The 18120-nt window shown below is 25.7% G+C and overlaps 1 protein-coding gene across 7 annotated transcripts in view; it reads right to left on the bottom strand.

Moving 5' to 3' along the window:
• Positions 1-1074: 1074 nt before the first annotated feature.
• Positions 1075-18120, bottom strand: part of LOC130670833 (cryptochrome-1-like) — a 30388-nt gene continuing 13342 nt past the window's right edge. For 3 of the 7 annotated variants that reach the window (XM_057474394.1, XM_057474393.1, XM_057474392.1), the window contains exon 11: positions 15591-16886. In XM_057474394.1, coding sequence (XP_057330377.1) covers positions 16735-16886 — 152 coding nt within the window. In that variant the 3' untranslated portion in view covers positions 15591-16734. Of the gene's footprint in view, positions 1236-15586; positions 16887-18120 lie in introns of those variants that run through there. The other 4 variants (XM_057474397.1, XM_057474395.1, XR_008990435.1 and 1 more) reach the window with 4 other exon arrangements.

Here is an 18120-nt window from a genome sequence, read left to right as displayed (position 1 = left end):
CTCAATATTTAACAAGTTATTTATATTTAAACTTTAATTAAAAATAAAAAATAATAATAATAAAAATGTCAGGTGTCAAAATGTCATATTTTTAAAAATTTTCTGGACAGATATAATTTGTCTGGAAAATAATTTCCGACCACAACTCAAATTATATCCTAAGATTATTATTATTATAATTATAATAATAATGATATTTTTTTTTGATGATGTTATAAAATCTTTTTCTATGTATCTTTATAATAATTAAAAGGATCTTTATATCTTTATTCCCAACTTGTCCTACTGTCTTATGCCGCGTAAATTAGATTTGTAAACTCGTCCGGTTTTCTGGAGCGCTGGCACCCGACGACGGGAGGACTAGACGCCGTCGTTGTGAATCCCGGACGATTTAATCTCTTGACATTCACGAATGACATAAGAATGAGAACAAGTTTGCAAAAAAAAAAAAAAAAAAAAAAAAAAATAACAGATAAGAAGTAAAGTTGAGAGAATGATTTTTAAGGAAATCTCAATTTAAACCGACTAGATCAACAGTATAATTTAAAATTAAAAATATTTTTGTTTTCCCCATAAAACTTTACTTCCACGTATTTTTTAACTTCTAATCACAATTATTAATTAAAAGTTACTTATTAATTATTTATCTTTGTATGTTTCGAAAATCTTAAATTACTTTTTCTTCTCTTCTTTTCATTCATTTTTATTTAGTTTTTTTTATCAAAGGCCAAAGTAATTAAGACCTTCGCTACCCCGGATACTTTCAGAGAACTTCAGATTTGTATCCAACACAAATAATTCAAATAATTTGTTACTTTGAACTCTAAACTGAACTTTCAAAAATTTATTTACAGAAAATAATCAAATTTTCTAGAATTAAAAAGAGAAGAAAATAATTTATGAGTTAATTAAATGAGGGTACGTAAATAAAGTAATTAAAAAAAATTTAACAACTCGTTAATTTAGTCGGTAGTCAAATAGATAAATTTAAATATTATTTTTATTTACGGGAAAATGATAAATAAAAATCTATTGTGAGAATAAAAAAATAAGTAAATGGATAATCAATATAATATATAAATATATATGCAAAAAAAGTCAAGTGGTTTGACTCACATTATGAACGTTCGACAATTTATCAGCATTTGTTTAGCCTTTGAATCGATTCCTCAGGTTATACAACTGGCCAATCGTGTTATTTATATTTATAACTCCTGGGTAATATCGTTAATATGCTAAAATAATAATAATAATAAAATATAATGATAGATAGATAAATAAATATGACAAGTACGTGAACGATATTTTAAATCGAATATTAATATTTTACTCGAAATTCCACGAAAATTATTTTGTTTTTCAAAAAATTATTTAAATTTCAATTCCACGTCAATTATTGAAAAATTTGTTAATTTTTGAATTATTTTCAAAATTTCAAGTCCTTCCATACTTTCATTAATCGAAAAATTTTAGTCGTTCGTAATTTTTCGGATTTTTTCATTTGAATTCAAATTTTTTTATTTGAATTCAAATTTTTTCCCGCCAAAAAATCGGGGGTAAATTCGAATTTTATGAAAATCCGAATTTACTCCGACATTTGAAAAAAAATTACTCCGTATACGGAATTTTTTTTCAGCGGAGTAATTTCGGGGTGATTTGGATTTTATTTGAATGTCCGGAGTTTTAATGTCAAAATAAATTCCCTTGGAGTAAATTTCACTCTGAAGAGATTAAATAAATATAAAATTAGGCTCCGAATCCACTCCGGATTTAATCTGCGTTCATTGAAAATTTTTTACTCTACTATAAAATTTTAAACTCACGAATTTGATTAAAATTTTTCAAAGCAAAATATTAATATTCGCACTGATAGGAGTAACTCATACATTTTTAATAAACAAATATTTATAACTGATACACAAAAACGTGAATATATATTTGTGATTTGATAAATTAAAGTAAATATTTGTTATAAATAAATAAACAAAAAAAACGTAATTTAATTACTCGGATTGACTAAATTGATTGATAAAATGTTTGTTGCCAAATTTATGAGGAACGGAATAATAATTTTTCATTTTAATTGATTCGCTCATGATTCAATTACGAATAATTAATTCTATTAAATATAAAAAAAAAATTATTAAGCGTAATAATAGAATTTATTCAAAAATGAATATGATTTTTTTGACCTCATTTTTTATTACTGCAATATATTTCCATTTGCGGAAAGTTTAATCAGAAAAATAATATATTTCATAGAAATAAACTGTCAGGATGATATAAAAAAAATGTCAGATGGGTTGAAATGTTTTTTTTTTTTTCTGTAAAAAATAATTTTTTTAAATTTAAGGCGCGTTATTTATTTCTATGTAGATGTTAATGTTTTTTTATTCTCTTTTCGTATATTTAAATTATTTTTGTTCATTATTTTGTGTGGTACACTAGAGACGACAATAAACGTCGCACTGACGAATCATTTCATCGTGAGGACATAATGATGTCGATAAATCGAGCGCAATGTACCGAACATAAATGTGTGCCAAAATGGAAGGCGTTTCATTCTCTCTTTTCCTCTTGCATTTTTAACTCATCTACTGCTATTATTATTAATACTGCAAAAAATTTTCAGCCGATCTTAAAACTTCAATAACTTGTGAAATATTGAGTCTACAAAAAAATACAAAGAACAACTTTTTTTAGCAAATTTAATTCTCTAAAATTTTGTTTCTATACAAATTTACCGTATCTTTGATAGATAACTAGTAATTTAAATTTTTAAGTACTCAGTTCATAAATAAATTAAATGAGCCTCCCATTAATATTCTCGCGTTCAAAATTAAATTCTGACCAAACTATTGAAAATACGGCGAATATGTATCAGTACAATTTTATAGGAAATTAAATTCTCTACAAAAAAGTATCAGGTGAATTTTTCCGTAAATTCAATTATTTAGACACAATTTTAATTTAAAGTCAAATATACATAATTCATTATTTTTTTAGCTTTACACCGTAAAAAGAAGTGTTAAAAATGGACTCCATTTAACACCGCGAGGCTTAGGTGGTGTAATTTGGCGGTGTTAATATACCGGTGTTAAATTGGTGTAAAAAAATTTTACGTATTGAATTTGAAACAAAATGTATTACAAACACCATCATTTAATGGTTAACACCGCAAAATATTTTAACACCGAGAATTTTTTTTTAACACCGGAAAAAAATATTTACACCGGTGGTGTTATTTTAACATCGTGAATTTTTTTTAACATCGGTAAAAAATATTTACACCGTCGGTGTTATTTTAACACCGAAAATTTTAACACCTACACCATTTGGATTTACCCCGGTTTTTTTTCTATAGTGTAGCAAAATTCTTACTTTTAATTTTTGATTACAGTCATTATTATTTTTTTTTTACGTTTGAAAAAAAAAATTGATTAACATTTTAAAAATTTCGAATGTTTGAAACCCAAATAGTCTATTGTCTAAAAAAAAATTATTAGATTTTTTTGTCACGTCATTTCAATCACAAGCCATCACATTATTTTCTACCTATCCATCCATCTATTCTTTCATCCATCCATCCATTTACTCTCCCATCCTTTAGTTTATCATGACATTCGTGTTCAAGAATCATTTCACATCCAGTGACACGGTCCAACATAATCACAAACATAAATTTCGCCTCAGAGTTTAAACCGCCTTGACTCTGACTCAAAACATTTTCCACTTAAAAAAAGCCAAAGCCAAAGCCGAAAATAATTTGAAATAAAAATTGAAAATAAAAAAAAAACGGCTCTGAGGGAAAGAGACTGAGCTCCGAGGGGATGAAATGAATAATAAAAAATAAATAAAGTGAATAAGGGAATAAGGAGTAAGGAGTGTAGTAAAAAGTGTAAAAAGGTAAATTTTATAGGGAGTGGATGCGTGAGAGTAGAGGGAGAGCAACAGCACGAGAAAGAGAAAGAGAAAGAGAGGGTAGTTGGTATTGATCTCAAAGTTCTCTCTCGGTACTTTATCTTTCTCTCCCTCGCACTCTTTACTCACTGAAACAGCCCGGCTTTACTGTTACGTATAGTCTTGCTCGATTTTCCCATACTCCCTATATATCTTTACGTATATATGTGGGCACATAAATATTTATACACATACAGATATATATGTGCATGTATGTGTGCATATAATGTTGAGTATCTTTGTCAGTTTTCCACTCTAGTTGTATTCATATACATATTATCCATCGTGTCCTTTTCTACACTCTCCTATCAATCGTTTTCCGGTAAAATAATCCTCATACTTATTCACAAATACTATTCTTCATATATTTTGGCTTAATGTCCGTTTCTTCTAACTTCCTGTCGCCATTTTACCCATTTCTGGTCTCTTTCATGCCCAAATACTCATCTATACTCAATCATTTCTCTTTTATAAATCATTCGTGCATCTAAAATGGGCGACGGAATAAAACGGACGCCATTTTGAAATTTTTTTTTAACTAGTGGTTCATTTTACCCCGCAGATTTTTTTCGTTTTAATCCTCCCTAATTTATAAAAACAACGCGAGCAGCGAGCGCTTGTAAAAAAAATGTTTTTTTTTTGTCACTTAAAATTGGGGCATTTCGGTCTCCCTGTTTAAAAAACTGAATTCGATCGAATTAAACAGAATTAAATTTTTAATTCTATTTAATTCAGATAAATTCTGTTAATTCGGTACCTAATTTAAAAATTAATTCTGTCTAATTCGGCAGGAAAACCAGAATTTGTCCGAATTAAAACGAATTTAAATAATTCTATTCGGTTTAATTCTGATTAATTCGAAAATAATTCTCCAATTTCTGGTTCTGAATCCGAATTAAACTGAATTAAAACGAATTTGAAATTTTTAAATCGGTTTTATTCTGTTTAATTCAAATTCAAATTTTCAATTCAGTTGAATTTTGTTTTGCAGAATTCGACAGAATATAACAGAATTAAAATTTTTAATTCGGTCGAATTCAGTTGTTTAATCAGGGCTATGTCTCTCTTTGCCTCGGGTTTCACTAAAAAATTTTTAATTCAAGTCTTTTTTTTAAATAAATTAAATAGAATTTTTCAAAAACAAAATTTCATATTAAATGAAGAGTTAAAAAATTTCATTATGTAAAATAATTCAAGTATTTTATGAGTTTAATTAACGGTCATTAAATATTTTGAGGTTAGAAAAAATTTTCAAGAGCTCACTTGGACTTTTCAATAAATTTTCGCGCTCAAAATATCGTCCGAAAATGATTTATTTAATTTTTTCCAGCAAACGCGTCATTGAATTTAGATAACCATCTAATTAATCATTAAGATTTAAGTCAGTAAAAAATTTTTCAACCTCTAATTTGCTGTTTTCCAACAACTAGAGGTTAAAAAAAAAATTACGTCCAAATTCAATATACTTCTGTTGTTTTTGTTTTGGAAAACTAAAAAAAAATATGAAAAATTATTTATTTTATTAAAAAAAAGTTTTCATATATTTATACATCACAGCTTGATATATATGCACATTTGATTCATATTTATTTCCATTCGATACGGCAGTGACTCGGCGAGCGTAAAAGTTGGGGTAGAAATTTAAAAAATATTTAACTATTTCTATGTTCCTCAGATTATATTTTTTTTGTTATTAAACTTCGACATATATTTTAGCGTAATTTTTCTTATATTATTTTCCTTCCACCTTATTCTTAAACTTCTTTGTCAAAGTAATTTCGCATTGTAAACTTTTTTCTTCCCTCATTTTCAGCTGCAATTTGTACTTTTCCAACCAAACGATTGACGAATATTACAAAGACATATTTTCATCCATTTTTATTTTTCTTACCCTTTATCTACCCGGATTGTAACTAAACAAAAATAATCCGCGTATTTTCAACAGATTTTCTTCTCATATATTTAATACCTCATGGAAAAGTTATTCGTTTTTCTTTTTATTTATTTATTTAACTTTTTTATTTTTTTTTTCCATTGTTGGTTTTGTTTTTATTGCACCGACGAGTTGGTTTTCATCAACGAGTGTGATCTGGGGAGTAACAAGGGGAAGATTATTCTGAGGGGATAGAATTTGTTCAGTGACCGGATGTTACTCTGGTGTTTGTGTGCGGAATCGAATGAAAAAAAAACTGTTGAACGATTAGTGTTTATAAAAATAAATGAAAAAAAACGAGCCAACTTTCGGATGTATATGTTATTGTAGTACAATTTTACGGCGGGAATGGACAATTTGAACTCTAATCTGTTATTTTTGTTTCTATTTCTGAAATTATTTGTTTGTATAAAAATATACTGACTTTTATTGTGGAAAATTTTTTTTACGCTTCCTGACAAAAATTATTTCTCATAATTTTGAATAAAAAATTACTTTCGAAATTTGGCGCCAATTGAAATTTTGAACGGCCGAAAAAATATTCCACTTTGAAAATTTCTAACGTCTGATCTATGGGAGTTATGGGAAAAATGAATAAGACCTTTTTTGTAGAGAATTTAATTTATGACAAAATTGACCTGATACATTTTTTTCATATTTTTGGTTAATTAGCCAGTATTTGAATTTCGAAGGAAACAGGAAATTTATCGAATCAAAAGATGGATATTTGGAATTTTTTACTTTAAATTCAATTATCGCGTAAACTATTCAATTTATGGAAAAAATGATAGAGATCTTTTTTGTAGAAAATTGAATTTTCAATAATATTGTACTTGTACACTTTTGTCGTCTCTTTGATAATTTGGCCACAATTTGAATTCATAGCAAAATACCCGAAATTTATGAGTTGGAATAAAAATTTCCTGTCAAAATCCACTAAAATTTTTATTGATGTTATTTTTTCATTGAGTAATTAGTCGCATATAATTAATCAGAAATTAACATAAATTTACTTAAAAAGTAATTAAATATGAATATTAATTAATTGATAATTTTTATAGTTTTTATACATTAAGTACTCTATCTTACTCTCTGTACTTGCCTCAATAATATCATCGTGCATGTGTGTACCATGATATAAAATCGATAGTGTATATATATATACATATATACATACATAGGTGCATCCCGAATGTAGCCTTGGAAAGTCGGGACGGGTCGACATGAGGCCGCGCGAATGGGCTCGACGTAAAATTCAATTTCACGCGCTGTGGCTCTCATGATTCTCTTCCTTCTTCACCTTTCCCTCTATATCACCACACATTCCACGTACCGAGAAAACTCCTCACGTCCTGCACTCGTTACTTTTTTCATCCCCCATTTTTTTATTCTTTTTTAATTTCCTCGTCCTTTTACACCCCACTAGCCTACTGGCCCTATTAAACCTAAAATATCATCACGTGTTACGTCACTTATTTTTAAATTAACCTATGACCGAATATATTTTATTACTGCTATTAACATTATCATTATTGATATTACTATTTAATGGGGGTAAAAAAAATTCATATTGACATTTTCAATAATTTATTATTATTATTTAAAATGGAGTTAAAGTTTAAATTCAAATAACTTGTAAAATATTGAGTTTACAAAAAAATGTATAGAATACTTTTTTTTAGCAAATTTAATTCTCTATAAATTTGTTTCTATACAATTTTACCGTATCTTTGATAGATAACTTGTGATTTCCATTTTTCGGTACTCAGTTCATAAATCAACTGAAAGCTCCTATTGATATTCTCACTTTCAAACTTAAATTCTGACTAAACTATCAAAGATACGGCAATTATGTACCAGTACAATTTTATAGGAAATTAAATTCTCTACAAAAAAGTATTAGGTAAATTTTTTCGTAAACTCAATTGTTTAGACACAATTTTAATTCAAAGTCTAAAATTCTAAAATTAAAATTTTGATCTTCTCCCTCTTCCTCAAAAAAAAAATATAAAAAAAAAAAAAATACACGTCCCATGTTGTAATACTGCCTTACATTATAACCAAATAACAGACAAGCCAAGCCCACGAATGCGAGAGAAAGAAAACTAATACCAAAAAAATCACAAAAAAAAAAGTAAACAAATAAAACCAAATGATTTCAGGTTTTAAGGCCTTAGAAAGTAAACAAACCAGAAACATAACTAGTCGTTAAGCTGTTGTTGTTAATTTAAATATACGAAGCAACGTTTTCTAAAAATCTAAAATAATTAAAAAATTAAATTACAGATCGTATGACAATTAACAATAACGGACAGACAGTTGGTCGCGTTTTTTAAAATATATTTAATAAATATTAAATAATAAATAAATGTTGACGTAATATTAGGATGTTACCTGTATATTTAACGAGAAACTAATTAACCGGTTTATTAATTAATTAAATAAACTACGCGCCGTTACAGAGATAGGAGAAGAAAAACAAAATTTTTTAGCTTCAATGCTTGGAATCTGGGATACAGAAACAAGATTAGATTTTAGATAAATCAGTGGCTCCAGTAATTATTCAATTAATTGATTAATCAATTGATTAATAAAATAATTGAACATTGTCAGAGTTTACCGAAATAGGCTTTAAATGCTAGTTTGTATTTTTCTCGAGTTTCACTGAAGCGCCATTTTTAAAAAATTATTAATAATAATAATTACAATAGTGACTATTATTAATTTAAAAATATATAATAAACCAAACAAAGAGTTATCTGAATATTTTATAATAGAGAACCGTCCCTGTCTCGTCCAATTTCCAGTTTAATTAATTTTATTTAATTAACAATTTTATTGTATGATAATAATAATAATTAATAATAGAGGAGTAAGAAATATAAATATTTTGTGTAAAAGTAAATCTTTTTGATGTTACTAATTAACTTTTTCATTAAAATTACTGTTTACTGTTTTCTTGTTGTTTATTTTTTTTTTTTGGCTGCTAGTGTTGGAGAATAATTAGATTAAATAAAAATAAATTAAGCAGCAATTAAAATATACTGATTAATTATTTTTCGGTTTGAAAAAATTTTAATTTAATTAAGCGGTAAAATATTTGTCTGGTTGCCATTTTTTTTAAGATTCCGTTGGTTTTCTGGGAATTTTTTTAACCTCTAATTATTTTGAAACGGAAAATTGATTATTTGAAAATTAATTAGTTTAAAAATTTGAAAATTTATGGGATTTTTATTTAAATTCAGTGACACTTTAGCTGGGAAAATTTGAATAAACAAATTTCGAGTAATATTTTGAGTGTGAAAATTCGTTGAAAAATCCAAGTGAGCTCTTGAAAAAAATTTCTAACCTCAAAATATCTCAGCTCTGATGTGATTTCTATTCAATTTTATTTAAAAAATATCAAAACTTGTCATTCTGTCCCTAATTCCGAGCTCTACATGACGAAAACTCTTTAAATAAAAATAGAATCTTGGAAAATAAAATTTTCATACAAAGACTCGTCTTACCCTTTCCCGAAGATGAATTTCCCTAGAATATCATCCTCGGGATTTTTTTCTATCACATTAAAAACTCTTGACACAAAACGCTATTTCACTTGATCGTAAAACCCTCGAAAGCCGAGAAAAGTATCACTTTAGGCCGAAACCGGCCTCGATAAAACCTAAATTTCGAGCTATTGCTTACGTTTTTATTGCCTGCGTTCTCTGTAAATCCTCTAAACCTAAACTACTATTTTATTATCTCGCTAATAAATAATTAATTATTTAGAATACGAACAACAAGGCGAATAATTTATCAAGAGCGAATTGACCGTAAAATTATAACTTCCAGGCAGATAGCTCCTGGCAGATTTCTCACAATACATCTATACAAATCCGTCTATATATCTATCTGTATATAAAATATATAAGCTTTCACATTCCCGTAACGTTTCACCGTCACCCCAGTTGTATCGCTTCGTTCATCTTAACTTTATCCCCTTCGTCTTCTGGAGACTTATACTTACAACTTTTCTTTTACCCTCAGTGACATCCGATTGCCATGTCGAATGAACGTCGTTTTATTTCGGTATCGTAACGAAAATTCAATCTTGATAACTCTCTTTCTCACTCCATCTCTCTCTTATTCCTTCTCTTCTCTTGTCTTCAATTGACGTGTCGTTTTCCCCATACTTGTTTTATTATATTCTTATAATACGAGTAAAAATAATTGAAAAATATAAAATTATATATAGAAGAGACTGTGGGGTAAAACGAGACACAATTTCTTAAGGACATTTTTTTTTTAATATTCATCTACAGTTACTAGAAAAAATTGGGGTAAGTCAGTCACCCCTAGGTGCGAACATTTCGAAATTTTGACCAAACAAAATTTTTATTTCTTATCTACTAAAATTTGGAAATTTTTGTACTGTAGGGTGACCAATTTACCCCATATTAGTTTTTTGACTAGATAAACATTTACGAAAAAGACAAAATTTTTTCCCTTGTAAATTTTTATCAACAATCGCCAGAAAAATATGGGGTAAGTTAGTCACCCTCAATAGTGTGAAAATTTCGAAATTTTGACCAGAAAAAAAATTTTTATTTCGCTTTTAGTAAAATTTAGAAATTTTTGTAGGTTGGGGTGATCAATTTATCCCATAATTTTTTATGGAGACCAGATAAATTTACTAAAAAAATTTTTATCATCAAAAAAGTGTCGGATTTTCCCCCACTGTCTGCTATATATATGAGAATTCAAATAGAGTTCGAATCAAATAAAATTTATGAGATTTGAAATTTTGAATATTAAAAAAAATTTCAATTATTTGTAATTTAAAAAATTATTTGATTCAAATTTCGAATTTTGAATTTTAGACTCATATGATAAAAATTTTACGAACTATGGGATTCAATTTTCAAATAAAATATTATCATTTAACAGTAAAAAAAAATTTCCAAATTTAAATATATATGTGATAGATAATAGATTATCCATGATTTACCGTATAGTAATTCAGCAGTTATTAATTTCAAATAATGATTATAACAGCTGAGCCGAGTCGTATGCACAAAATAATTATAAATTTATATGACTAATCTAGACATATGATAGTTTTATATTTATAATTTGACTCGTGTTAAAAACAGTTTGTAAAAAAACCAATTAATTAAATTTTGGTACTTGAAGTAATTGACGTTTATATAAATCTGTCTTATATAAGATGAATAATAAATATAAAAAAAAAAAAATATATAAAATAATAGACTCGGAATAGCCTAGAGGAGTCACTCGGGATTGGCAATAAAAAATATGCTGACGTTATCAATTATAAGCTATCTCAGATTTAATTGTATTTGAGTGAAATGTAACAACAACTTTTAATTAGAAAAATTTAATCAAATGAATTAATAAGGGGTAAATAATAAAGCAATTAGTATCAGGTTCTTTAGTCTCTTTCTCTCGCTCTTACAAAGTTGGAATTTTTTTTTTTAAGGCAACAATGACAACAACAACAATAATAATAATAAATAATAATAATAATACTAATAATAATAATAATAATAATAATAATAATAATAATAATGACTCCTTCTCCCTTTCTTGCTGAGATTTACACACAGGACTGTGTGACACACCGGAAAGAAAAGGAGGATGATAATAAGACGAGGGAGAGGAAATGTATATGTATTTATGTATCTACTTTAGTATATTAAAACTTGTATAAGTATGTATGGTCATGACAATATACATACACAAATATATATATATATGAGTGTCAGTTTGCAGTGACATTTTTTTTTATGCTTACGGTACGAAATTATTTAGTGAAAATTCGAAAGGAAACTTCTGAAATGAAGCCCTTGATTAAAATTTTGAAAGCTCAGGAAATAAATATCGTAGCTGCTGAAACTTTGAACTTACGTAAAAAAGTTTCATGACAATTTTGTTAGGAATTTAATGGCCTACAAAAAAGGTCTGATGCAACGAATCGATATATTCAAAATTTGAAAAGTTACAGGCATTTTTTTAGATATGAAAAATTCGTTTTGTTGTTTTTTGATATTTCGGGCGGTACAAAATTATATGACATATATATGATATATAAATTACATATATGTGATATATATATCATATATGTGATCGGTAAGGTGGAAAAATATTTTTAAATAATAAAAATAATAACAAATGGGATAAATTAACTTTTTTATTTGAGCGGGAAATTTGAAAATTTGAATTTCGGGCTGCAGAATTTTTGTTTGTTTATTAAATAATTGCGTATATTGTAGAAAAAAATTTTACTGCAAAATGTCATATATACATATATATATATATATAAATGTTAGTGTGTGCGAAAAAAATAGCAAATTGACATTTAATGCAAATAAAAAATAAAAAAAAGGTCATACCCCATAAAGTTTTTAGTAAAATACCATAGGACGACTAAAGATAAAAAAGTAGTATTTACTAAAAAAAAAAAAATTTTTGACATGTAAAAAAAACGGTAATGACTAAAGTAATTTGTCATTTATTTAAACGAGTAAATAAATGAAAAAAAAACTAAATAAAATAACTAGTGTTGTGAACTACCGACCTTATGAAAAATATAACAGGAGTGGACGCTTGTGATGAATTTATTTGCGTGTGTGTGATAATAATTACAAATAATATTAATGTGGCGTCGGCCAGTTTTTTGACAAAATAGTTTAAAATGGTAATATTTAATAATTAAATAAAATAATAATAATAATTGAATATAAAAATTATATTTAACGATTTACATGAACGGGTGTCGCTGTCAACGTCTTTGTTTATTTTTTTTAATCGAAAAAATAGCGAGCACACGGTGACGGCGATATAATTACGATTTTATCATCGACTTGATTACGCTGTTATCGGTTTTTTCTTATTAGAAAAAAAAAATATAAATATTTTATTGTTAAATAAGCGTTTTTGAAGTATTGGAGAAGGTATATGACAAGTTTATAATAATAATAATAATTATTATTAATGATAATAATATTAATTGTAATAATAATTGATAGTTGATAGAGACAATTAAATGGCAAATAATAAAACTTATTAATTGTAAACGGAATAAATATTTGAATATTGTGAGTAATTATAAATATCATTTAAGTCTGTACTTAAGTTTTTTTTTATTTTTAAAAGGGATGTTAAGAATATTGTAAAAACAAATTTTATTAAAGGTCTTAAGATTTTTTTTTTTTAAATAAACAATAAGTTTTTTAAAGTTGACAATTGTCAGACAAATATAAATATAAATTTTTGCCACGATGTCCATGACGGAAAATTAATTAATACGAAATTTATTATTATTATTATTAATTATTAGCAAGTACTTGAAATGTAAAAACTCGAGTTTTTGAAAGTAAAAAAATAATTCTTGTAAGCATTGAGTGCTTAGATACTTATACATTACATCAAAAAACAAATATATATATATATATATATTTATATATTTGACTGCGCCATTTCGCAGCAGAGTTTTTTTACGTTTACTGTTTGTGATTATTTAGTAAACTAAAAAAAAAGTTTCTCTCATTGCAGCCCTTAATTAAAATTTAAAAGTTCTCTTTGACATGAAAAATTAATAAACGTAATTTTTTTACAGTAGAAAATTTCATACTTTTGAAAAAATTTTAATTAAATTTCTGTATTTTTTTTTCATTCGCCTATAACTTTTCAAATTTTGAATTTATCGATTCGTTGCTTTAAACCTTTTTTGTAGCCCATTAAATTCCCAACAAAATTGCTATCAAAATTTTTTTTGTAACTTCAAAATTTCCGCGGCTACAGTATTTATTTCCATGGGCTTTCAAAATTTGATGCAAGGGCTTCGTTCCAAAAATTGTTTTTTTGAATTTCGACTAAAAAATTTTGTACAGTAAACAAAAAAACACTGCTACAAAATTACAGTCATATATAAAAATATATATATATAGGGTAGAAGTGCCATCAGTGGCCACTGCTCCATTTTTGGACATTTAATACTTAATTTTTTAACGGAGAAGTATGAAATAAAATTTCCAATTTAATAGTGGGGTAAAAGTATCTTCGAACACATTTTTAAAATAAATTATGTCATTGCGTCTTTTAAAAATTATTTTATTTTAATTTTTTGTTTCAAAAACTGGCCCAAAAACGGTATTTCTACCCTATATATATAAATATATAACAGACTCAATTTCCAATGTCGAATGTTGTGGGTAAAATTGTAGGGTTGCGTTGAAAAAAATGTGAAAAAAAAACTAGTTAAATGTAATAAAAAATAATAATAATAATAATAATAATAATAATAATAAATAAATTGATAATTTAAGATATTAATAAAAAAAAGTATGACGACAAAATTAAAACAGAGTAATTTATAATAATAATAATGATAAATTCGGATGTATATCGTTATAATATTAATAATAATAATAATAATAATAATAAACTAATAATTATTCGAGCCTACAAAACGTTATTGCGAATTATTATTATTAATGAAGCGGAAGTGCGTATAAATAAATAAATAAATAAATATATGTATATATAATTATATAAATATATATTGAGAATTATAAATATATATGCATATAAATATTTATATGAATAAATAATTAATTTTAAATAAATTTAGTAATGACGATTTGTTCTACAATTACACGACGTGGTTCACTTTTAAATAATAATTATTATTTTAAATTAATTACTAATAAATCGACAGTGAACAGAAGGTGTAAAAAAAAAAAAAAAAAATTTATAAGTCACCATGTGGTGATAAAAAACATGAAAGATCTGTAATCATTTGTAAGAATCGACGGAATGTAAGCGTAACAATTGAGAATAATAATTATGATAAATAATAAAATTATAAATAAATAATTATTGATAATGAATAATAATGATAATTATAAATAATAATTATAATAATAATAATATTGATGAAATATGAAGAAACGTTAGTTCTGTTTTTGAGTGTTTAAGAAGAAAAATAAATAAAATAAAATAATAAATAACAACAACAACAAGATATTCATTTGTAATTGTTTAAATCTAATGAGAAATGTAATGTAAAACCTAGAAGAGTCAAAAACTCACTGTATAGGCACTAAAAATATATCATTTGTTGACATGAACTATTTGCTGTCTTTATTTCATTTTTTTTCTCCCATTAATTTATTCTTTTTTTTTACAGTTAAGTAGACATTTAATTTTGTTCACTTTTTTTATTTAAAAAAATTCGATATTTTTTTTTTATACAAATTTTTTAATTATAAATTTATAATACTTGATATTTTATAAAAATATGTGGATATTTTTTACGACACCGAAGTCAGCCGACGTACAAAAAATGGTCGGATTTTTAAAAAACGATAAATTATAAAAAAAAAAAATATTTGAAAAAATGCACCTGCAGATTTTTTTATTTTCTACATGTGCATATTTTTAGTTTTTTTTTTTCGCTTTTTTATTAACAAAAATTTTCATACATTTTTTTTAATAAAAAAAATTGTGATCTTGAAGTTAGCAGACAATTAAAAATTTTTGAATTTTTTTTAAATCAATTAGAGACAGAAAAAAAAAAACTAAAAATATGCACATGTAGAAAACTAAAAAAACTACTGGTGGAATTTTTTGAAATATTTTTATTTTTATAATTAATCATTTTTTAAAAATCCAAAAACTATTAAACGTCTGCTAAATTCAGTATCATAAAAAATTTGATATTTATTTTATAAAAATTTTTATTAATTAAATAGTACATTTATAATACTTGATATTTTATAAAAATATGTGTATTTTTTTCATATTTTTAATTACATATTTTTTTAAAAATCTAAATAAATATATGACGTTTGTTTTTATGAAGTTTATGAGACGATAAAAATTTTTTAGTTTTTATTTTATGAAATTACAGTGACCGGAAGTGGGATGGTTTAAAATTTTTATGTATGATGCAAAAGAAAATATCAGACTTCTCACTTCCGCTGAATAATTAACTGCAGTAATTTAATTTTTTTATCATGATATTGAAGGAAATCTTGTATCGAGTTTGTATATAATATAATAATAATTATAAATAGAGTAAATATACTAAAAGTTCATTAAAAAAAGTATTTAAAAAATTTTTTAATAATTAATATAAATGCTACTGAAGAAAGTACTACGACATGCAATTTAATTTGCGGCTTAACTGTGGGCTTTATAAAAGCCTTTGCTTGTATTAAAATATTTTTAAAAATTACTAAAGAGAGAAAAATATATTATATAGAAAAATTTTAATGACTGTCGAGAAGCACTTGAGGAATCTTATCATTTATATTTATAAAAAAAATAATTGTAGCAGTGGTAGAATTTATTTCAAGTTTAAGTTATCCGCTAAAATTAAAAAACGAGTCCTCGATTCTGTATAGTTGTCTTTTAATTTAAATTGTGTCTAAACAATTGAGTTTACGGAAAAATTTACCTGATACTTTTTTGTAGAGAATTTAATTTCCTATAAAATTGTACTGATACATATTTGCCGTATCTTTGATAGTTTAGTCAGAATTTAAGTTTAAACACTAGAACACTAATGGGAGTAGAGTTTTTTATTTATTTATGAACTGAATATTTAAAAATTCAAATTACAAATTATCTATCAAAGATACGGTAAAATTGTATAGAAACAAATTTATAGAGAATTAAATTTGCTAAAAAAAAGTATTCTATATATTTTTCTGTAGACTCAATATTTTATAAGTTATTTAAGTTTAAAATTTTTTTTTAATTTTACGGAGTAATCATATTAATAATAATAACAGTAGTCGCTTAATTAATAGTCTATATATATTTTTTATAATTTAATTATGTGTAGAAATATTAGCTTCAAAAGAATTAGTAATCATTTTTTGTTCATCAGCAATCGCAGAAGGATGAGGAGATGAAGACTTTCTTTTTGTCACCTCTTGTTCCTCATTGGTCTTTGATGTGTGCCCTATGATCCTCATCAGACCTTGACAATTAATTAGTTTAATAAATTTATTTACTAACTACTCGTCTTGTCAGCTACCTCATACATATAAAAAAACACTCCGCATGCAAAATTTATATTCAATATAAAATCCCAACCTTGACCGATTTTTAAAAAATTAATAAATTAAATACAAGGGCTGATTTTTTAACCGTCTCAATAAATCAGCTCATCATATTTACTCTCATTTGTAAATTTCTTATTGATCCGTTTCCAATACATTTTTTTTTTTCAACTAATTCAGATGCCTACAAAATTTTTAAATTTTACCGCGAATTTTTTTAAATTCAAATAGTTTTTTCACGAATTTAATATTTATTCCATTAATTATAAAAAAATATACATCATATAAATTTTTATAATTATATGAATTATTTATTTTTAAAAAAATGGCCTTGAATTTTTTTTTAATAATAATAATAATAATAATAATAATAATGATAATAATAATAATAATAATAATAATAATAATAATAATAATAATAATAATAATAATAATAATAATAATAATAATAATAATAATAATAATAATAATAATAATAATAATAATAATAATAATAATAATAATAATAATAATAATAATAATAATAATAATAATAATAATAATAATAATAATAATAATAATAATAATAATAATAATAATAATAATAATAATAATAATAATAATAATAATAATAACGAAAATCAAAACGACTCTCTGCAGCGAGTATGGGCGGAGACTCCGGAAAATCTGGTCATCAGAACTTTCCGGGAAAAACAAAGTCTCTGCAACTAACATGCTTGCTGTCCCAGTACTACTCTACTCTTTCGGTGTCCTTAAATGGACCCGAAAAGAGCTTAGAGATCTCGATATCAAGACACGCAAAGTCATGAATATCAATCGGAGCATGCACCCTAAATCCTCAGTCACCAGATTATACCTTTCCCGGCACATCGGAGGGAGAGGTCTACAGAGCTTGGAGTGTCTACACGATCGTTTGGTTTTGGGTTTAACATACGAAGTTGTCAATTTCACTGCAGATGAGGACGACTTCCTTATGCAGATTGTTCATAGTCATGAGAATCTGCAGAAGGGAGCGTTCTTATATAAGGCAGCAAAGTACGCGGCAAAATCCCTCGGTCTCGGAAGAGTAAACCCTCTTATTGAACTCCCTAAGGAGGAATTTAAGAGTGTCGTCAGGAATGCTGAGCAGCAAAAACTGCTCAGTACACACAT

This window comes from Microplitis mediator, chromosome 7, assembly GCF_029852145.1.
Source record: "Microplitis mediator isolate UGA2020A chromosome 7, iyMicMedi2.1, whole genome shotgun sequence".
NCBI classification, from domain to species: Eukaryota; Metazoa; Arthropoda; class Insecta; order Hymenoptera; family Braconidae; genus Microplitis; species Microplitis mediator.
The sequence above is the reverse complement of the archived record's forward strand: the minus strand, read 5'-3'. Positions and strand labels throughout refer to the sequence as shown.